Source organism: Sardina pilchardus, chromosome 2 (genome assembly GCF_963854185.1).
Source record: "Sardina pilchardus chromosome 2, fSarPil1.1, whole genome shotgun sequence".
Classification (NCBI taxonomy): domain Eukaryota; kingdom Metazoa; phylum Chordata; class Actinopteri; order Clupeiformes; family Clupeidae; genus Sardina; species Sardina pilchardus.
Window position 1 is genome coordinate 15,180,167 of NC_084995.1, and position 7,500 is coordinate 15,187,666.

The 7,500-nt window shown below is 53.4% G+C and overlaps 1 protein-coding gene across 7 annotated transcripts in view; it reads left to right on the forward strand.

Annotated features, from left to right (window-relative positions):
* The window catches only part of LOC134064244 (TRAF2 and NCK-interacting protein kinase-like), an 86,702-nt gene that overhangs the window by 62,437 nt on the left and 16,765 nt on the right, over nucleotides 1-7,500 (forward strand). For 6 of the 7 annotated variants that reach the window (XR_009936264.1, XM_062520144.1, XM_062520104.1 and 3 more), the window contains 3 exons: nucleotides 776-991; nucleotides 5,577-5,741; nucleotides 6,512-6,745. Coding sequence is in view for 5 of the 7 variants with exons in the window: in XM_062520144.1 (XP_062376128.1) it covers nucleotides 776-991; nucleotides 5,577-5,741; nucleotides 6,512-6,745 (615 nt within the window). In the remaining 2 variants the exon portion in view is untranslated. Of the gene's footprint in view, nucleotides 1-775; nucleotides 992-1,670; nucleotides 3,868-5,576; nucleotides 5,742-6,511; nucleotides 6,746-7,500 lie in introns of those variants that run through there. The other variant, XR_009936266.1, reaches the window with a different exon arrangement.

A 7,500-nucleotide genomic window follows, 5' to 3' on the forward strand; every position in this document is an offset into this window, starting at 1 on the left:
CCTGCCATCTTAGCACTGGACATCACCATATGCCCACCCTCCTGCCATCTTAGCACTGCACATCACCGTAAGCCCACCCTCCTGCCAACTTAGCACTGCACATCACAACTTGCCCACCGTCCTGCCATCTTAGCACTGCACATCACAACTTGCCCACCGTCCTGCCAACTTAGCACTGCACATCACCACTTGCACACTAATCTCACGCTCACAATGGGCTCTCCACGAGACGCCGTAGTCAAGACGTCCTTCTCACCTTGTGCCAGTCAGGACAGGCTCTTCAGATGACCGTGTCTTGTGGTCACTCACACTTGGTCAATGTGGAATTATATATGTGCACTTGGATCTGTTAGAGACCACACCTGCATCCTGAAGGCTGCCATGCCAAGGTCACTGTGTCCATGCATGTTGCTGTATGTGTATGTGATCGTGTTTGAGTCCCGCTGGTCATTGCTGGTCATGTGATCGCTGACCCCCCCGTCCCTTTGGCATGAGCCCCGAAGCCAAAGCACCAGTGTGTGTTTGCATGCTTGCATGTCCAGGCATGGCTGTTGTCTGACCCCTCACCCATTGGCCGTCAACCACACTGTGTGCATCCTCAGCTAAGAACTCTTCTGTTTCTTTCCCTTTTGTGTGTGTGTGTGTGCGTGTGTGTGTGTGTGTGTCTGTGTGTGTGCGTGTGTGTGTGTGTGTGTCTGTGTGTGTGTGTGTGTGTGTGTGTGTGTGTCTGTGTGTGTGCGTGTGTGTGTGTGTGTGTGTGCGTGTGTGTGTGTAGGAGTACAAGCGTAAGCAGCTGGAGGAGCAGCGTCAGGCGGAGCGCCTGCAGAGGCAGCTGCAGCAGGAGAGGGCGTACCTGGTGTCCCTCCAGCACCAGCAGAAGCAGCAGCAGCAGCAGCAGCAGCAGCAGGACCCGCACCAGGCCGAGAAGAAGCAGCTGTACCACTACAAGGACGCCGTCAACCCCGCCGACAAGCCGGCCTGGGCCAAGGAGGTAGGCGCTGGCTTCCCATTACGGCGGAGGGGGAAATCGCGGAAAACGTTCCGTGTCTCGTTTATCGAGCGCTTTCGCAGGGAACTCGGAGAGAGCAGGCATCTCGAGGCTTGTCTGAAGAGCTTACGCGTGTGTTTTAGTCCCCACAGCTTCCGTGGAACTGATTGATCAAAATGCACCTTCCGTTTCTCTCCCCAGCACATGGGCATCTCAGCAGGTTCTGACTCCAAGTGGAGTTTGATGTTGATGTTTCACAGCCAGTATGGTCAAAATAGCATGTTTTGCATGTGAGCCTGTGATTGTTGACGCAATGTGAGTGTGTGTGTGTGTGTGTTTGTGTTCATGTTTGTGTGTGTGTACGCGCAAGTGCATGTATACATACACATACGTGTGTGGTTAAGTGTGTGTTTGTGCCTTTGTAACTGAAGTGTATCCGCTGATCATCTCCTGCTTCATCTCATCAGTGAGAGTGCCATGTTTTGTTAGCGCCGTATAAGCACGTGTACATGTACTTGTACAGATCATATTTGTGCCGTAATTGTGCCTTTCTGTTTTGTGTTTGCTGTTTGCATTATCATTTGCATGCGTTGTGTTTAACTGTGTTGTGATACCCCTTGCCCCCAACCCTTACCCGACCCAACCCAACCCTGTCTCCCGATTTCCCCCCCCCCCACCCCAGGTCCTCAAGCAGCTCGCGGCCGAAACCCCTCGGCCCTCCGGTCTCCGCCAGCACCACTCCTTCCACCTGGTGGAGCCTCCGCCCAACTACCCGGCCCCCCTCCCCGGCCCCGGCCCCCGCCGCGCCCCCTCCCACGCGGCTAACCTGCCTCTCTCCAGCAGAGCGCCGCTGCAGAAGCAGCAGCAGCAGCAGCAGCAGCAGCCGCAGCAGCAGTCCAGGCAGACCCCCCGCATCCAGCTGTCCCCCGACGCCCGCGACAGCGCCCTGGCGCAGCAGATCAGCGAGCACGTGCGGCGGGAGCTGAGGGCCAAGCGCGCCCAGAACGCCCAGAACCAGAACCAGAACCAGAACCAGCAGCAGCAGCAACCGGCCCGCGGACGCAGCCCGCGTCACGAGCCCAAGCCCCACGCCGGCGACCCGAGAGCCCTCAGCGCCGACCCCAGGCCCCCGCACGGCGGCCCCAGGCCCCAGAGCGCCGACCCCAGAGCGGTTAGTCCCGCGGCGGCCCTGCTGTCTCCGACGTCGGCGGAGCGCAGGGCTCGGTCCAGCTCGCACTCGCCGTGCCGTAGACTAGAAGTAGACAGTAGCGACGACGACGGCGCCGACCGTCGGCGGTGGCAGTACCGGGGCGGGATCAGGACGGCGGTCAGCCAGCAGGACCTGGCAGTGCCCAGGTTCACGCACTCGGCCTCGGTCCCCGAGCAGCCCTCGGTGCCCATGGCGCCGCGAGACAGGCGCTCTTACTCGGAGACGTCTGCGGGCCCCCCCGACGCCCTGCGTCCGCCGTCGTCCCTCTGCTTAGAGCAGGGGGGGGCCGCGTGCCCTCGGCTCGTCCTCACTCCCAGCGAGGACGCCGACGATACGAGCTGGATGTCCAGCGGCGAGGGCAGCCCCCCGACCTTTGACCTCTCCGCCTCCGCCCCGGCCGCGTTCCTTCGCCCGGCCTTTGGCGCTCAGCTGAAGCGCTCCACCTCTAGCAGCGGTCAGGAGCCGCTGGGCTCCATCCCCATCCCGGACGGGCGGAAGAGGAGAGGCTCGGGGTTCACTGCCCAGATCCGTGCCGGTCTGCAGTGGATGGGGCTCTCTCCGCGGACCTCGCCCAGATCCAGTCCCAGATCCAGTCCCGCCTCGTCCCGCTCCCCCTCCCCCACACACGGCTTCCTCTCCCAGACCCTGTCCCCGTCCCCCACCTCACCTCATGGGTGGAGTTTCAATGATGCAACATTGAAGCCGTCTGTCCACTGTAAATATTAACGGGTGTAGCGCTTTACACCTCCTATTTTGTACATAGACATTTTGTTATTTGTATTAAATGAGTTTAGCTGATAGGATAGGACAGATGGCATATGCAGTAGAAGCCACATACAGTAGATAGCACATATACAGTAGTATATCACCGTCATATGCTCTAATCTGATGAAAGGCACTCCAGCTGAGCAGCTCACTGGCGGCAACACGAGTACGGCTCACTCTGGTTTCAACACTCACTAACTCCGTTTTGGCCGGCACTGCTCAGTAAAATGTGTTCTTTGAAGGCCAGTGACTGAGTGTGTGGCCTGCTTAAAGTGGTCTTGACACGGAGATGCTTTTTTCACCTCCAGGTGCCGGATTTCAATTGTTTATCTATAGAATGATGCGAACTTTCATGGTTGTGGGCTGTTGCTTAGCTACCTGTGTGGGCTATTCTATCTAGGAAGTATAATGTACCATAGCAATCCCACACACAACTAGTTTCCACCTGCCATTTTTTAACCCTCACATTTTAATATTTGCAATGTGCCTCATGTTTTTGAGACAAAAAAAGCATCTCCATGTGAAAACTGCCCCAGAAGAACCTCTTTGGGAACACAGGTTCCAAGTAGAACCTTTGAGGATAGATACATCCAATAAAGACAGACTTCGGGGCCCCTGGCGTTCAACCGACCATTGTAGAGTAGAATTTTGAGATATTAGCTTGTAAATAAGTGTCATAAGCGATCATCAGAACCAGTTGTTAGAATCATGACAAATGATGACCATCAATCAATCACAACTCCACTGCCCCAACTGCCAGAAGGCACCAGCCAACCCCCCCCTCCCCCCTCCCCCCTCCAGTCACCCCACCTCCACCCCCTGTCAGCGCCTGCCCACGCCACCGGACAGATGACCTTAGAGAACCCTCCAGGACTGGACGGCACGAGTGTGCTCCAAACCTAAGGTTCCGTTCCACCTCCTTCAGTCCCTTAGCTGGGTGATAATCCCCTGGTGGTGGAGCCTCCTGATCCCTTCTGATCTCCTCTCCTAAGTCCTTCTCTGGGGCATCAAGTGGTGAATTGCAAGTGCACAGCTACTGCACAGCTGCAGCCTCTCCGCTAGAATACCTAGGTGCTTCATCGCTAACAGCTTCCGCCGCAAATTCCTAGCGCTGCTGTAGTCACACAATCTCCGTCTGCCAGCGAAGAGCTCCCCTGCTTGCTGCCATCTTCTTGCCAATTTCTCTCTTCTTGCACTTCCGTCGTGCGTGGATGCTTCTTGTTTGTGGATGTTTTTGTGTTTCTAGTGGACAGGGGTCTGATCAATGTGGCCGCCTTCTCTTTACTCCGTTCTGTGCAAAGGTCTCCTGACGCAGATGGGTCTTTGGGAGTAGTTATGCTTATAGTCAAATACCATAGAATTGCTATTGCATGATCAGTAAATCATAGGAGTCGAGGCTGTCTCTCCATAACTGACCTCCATATTTGATATCTGTAATGTTTCATATGATGGTCATGATGTAGTGTTATTGACAGCAGTAGATTAATTTCATTAATTGGATCCTAGCTACACCCCGTAAACCCAAAGGCTTCCATACTGCAGAAGGAGACTCTGTTGTATGTCTAACTGCAGTTTTTCTCAACTCTTACAGGTCTCTTCTCCCTCTCTGGATATAGTTTGTTTTGTCAAATGTTTCCTTGTAGGACAGATGCAGTTGATTCTAACCCTTCATTACACAATTCATCATGATCATCATCATCCAGTGACAAATGTAGTGCTGTGTGTGTGTGTTCTACCATAGAGACATGTGTAGTTGTCTAATGCAATGACAGATGTAGCCCTTTGTGTTCTGCCATAGATAGTAAATGCTGGCTACTTCTAGCTGAAATCAAAAGTAGCTGTAGTGGTCTGTCACAGTCTGACTGCAATGCTCCAGTGATGCCTCTTGAGTTAAAAATCACCCGCTGGTTAAAACGCAGCATTTGGAACAGGTCTAAGTGCGGCTATTCCTCAACGTCCTCCGAGTGACTGTGGGCTTCTGGGTGCCTGAGCCAGGGAAACACTTTGGGTTTGCTGGGTACGACCTCTCGGGCGGGGACCAGCTCTACGGAGCGCTAACGCTCCGCTCGTGCTTGTGGTGTTGTGGGTTGCCCTGTCGCTCTGTCTGAATTGTATCTCCAGATGATCACTGTTCCGTGTGACGGACAGGACAAATAGCTTTTATCAGGTTACTATGGGTGACTTGAGTGTGAGCAGCACTCCCTTCGTGACTGTTGTCAAATGAAAACCTCCCCGCGGCACACAGCCGGCTAGAGCGCCATTTTAGTTTCTGTCCATTTAGTAGTGAAATGGCAATGAGGTGCAACAATGCCTCAGCATGCTAACGATAACAAATGAATGTTTTCATTCTAGAGGAGGCAGAGGAGCCCCGGGCTGTCTTCTCTCACAGCCCTTTTGTAATGTGGAACCAGAGAGAGAGAGAGAGAGAGAGAGAGAGAGAGAAAAGATAGCTCATTTGTATTCATTAAATTCGAGAATTCGTCCAAGGAGTGTTGAAGCACGTCATATCCCCCATAGTAAGCTCTCTACTGCTGTCACTTCTCTGGAGACGACGGCGAGTGGGATTTGTGCGGCGCTGTGTCCAGTTCTGACATGTGTCCTATCTGATGACAGGTGGAGGAGCGCTCCAAGCTCAACCGCCAGAGCTCCCCGGCGCTGCAGCACAAGGTCACCAACCGCATCTCCGACCCCTCTCTCCCGCCCCGCTCAGAGTCCTTCAGCAGCGGAGGGCTCCAGCCAGCACGCACCCCTCCCATGCCCCGGCCCATAGAACCGCAGGTAACCCACCCCTCACATGCCCCGGCCCATAGAACCACAGGTATCCCACCCGCTAATGAGTCAGTGTCTGTCATAGTGTAGGTCCACATACAAAGAGATGTAAGGTTTAAAATAACAAGTCGTCTGCCTCTTGTGAGTTTGACCCACATTTACTCCGAGTAATGAGTAGTATACTAGAGAAAGTAGAGATCTCAAGAGTAGTGAGTAGTGCAGTAGTCGTGGAGATCTCGAGAGTAGTGAGTAGAGATGGTAGAGATCTCGAGTAGTGCAGTAGTAGTAGTTGTCAGCAGTAGAGATCTCTGGAGTTGTGAGTAGCATAGCAGTGGAGTAGTCATGGAGATCTAAAGAGTAGTGAGTAGTGGAGTAGCCATGGAGATCTAAAGAGTAGTGAGTAGTCTAGTAGTAGTAGTAGAGATCTCAAGATTAGTGAGTAGCATAGTAGTCGTGGAGATCGTGGAGTAGTAGTAGTTGTCAGTAGTAGTGATCTCTAGAGTTGAGTAGTAGAGTAGTCATGGAGATCCCCTGAGTTGTGGAGTTGGTAGCAGATTTCTCACTACAGTGATGTGACACGTCCCAATGCCCACTTCACATCCTCTTGAGCCTTGGGAATATTTTTAGATGCTGCTGTCACTCTGGAGGCCCATGCTGGGATCTCTGGCATCTCTCTCTCTCTCTCTCTCTCTCTCTCTCTCTCTCTCTCTCTCTCTCTCTCTCTCTCTCTCTCTCTCTCTCTCTCTCTCTCTGAGTGCTAACTTCTCCTCTCGCTGCAGATGGCCCATCTGGTGCCTGTGAAATCCCACAGTCCCACCATGTCTGGCTCCCAGTCCCTGCACGACCAGTCGCCCAAGGGGGTCGCCGGCTTCCAGGAGGGCCCGCCGTCGCACCGGCCCGAGATGCCCCCCCGGCAGAACTCCGACCCCACCTCCGAGGTCCCGGCCCTGCCCTCCCGCTCGGACAAGCTGGAGCGGGGCTCCTGGCTCCGAGACGAGGACATTCCCCCCAAGGTGACCATCAGTACACTGAGCTTGGGTGATGACCTCTGAATGTCTGTGTGGTGTTTCGGGTTGATTGTCAGTACGTTGAATTCGGATATTTACACAAACATTCAGGGATGTTTTTTCAGTGTTTCAGTTTGTTTGTCAATACGCTGAATTTGGATGTTTGAAAAAAACATCCCTGAATGTCTGTCTGTGTAGTGTCCCGGTTTGTTTGCTGAAAAAAGAGAGAGAGAGAGAGAGAGAGAGAGAGAGCGAGAAATTGAATTGAGTGAGATTGCAGAAGTATATTGCGAATGGATTAAACTCCCCCTGAGGCAGAGTGTTTAAATGACTCCCTCCGACAAGTACACCAAATAGAATGATCACTCTAATCTCTCCAAGCACTCAGTGCGTCTTTTCCCCAACATTTCACTTGATCTGAATGAGGGGAGAGAGATTTAGCCATGGGCTGCTCTGTACTGATGCATCTCCCAGCGGCATGTGTGCGTGTCTGTTTGTGTCTGTGTATGTGTGTGTGTATGTATGTATGTATGTGTGTGTGTGTGTGTGTGTGTGTGTGTGTGTGTGTGTGTGTGTGTGTGTGTGTCTGTGTGTCTGTGTGTCTGTGTGTCTGTGTGTCTGTGTGTCTGTGTGTCTGTGTGTCTGTGTGTCTGTGTGTGCGTGTGTCTGTGTGTGCGTGTGTGTCTCTGTGTGGGTGCCTGTCTGTGTCGTCTGTTTGTGTGTGTGTGTGTGTGTGTGTATGTGTGTGAGGGGAGGGCTGT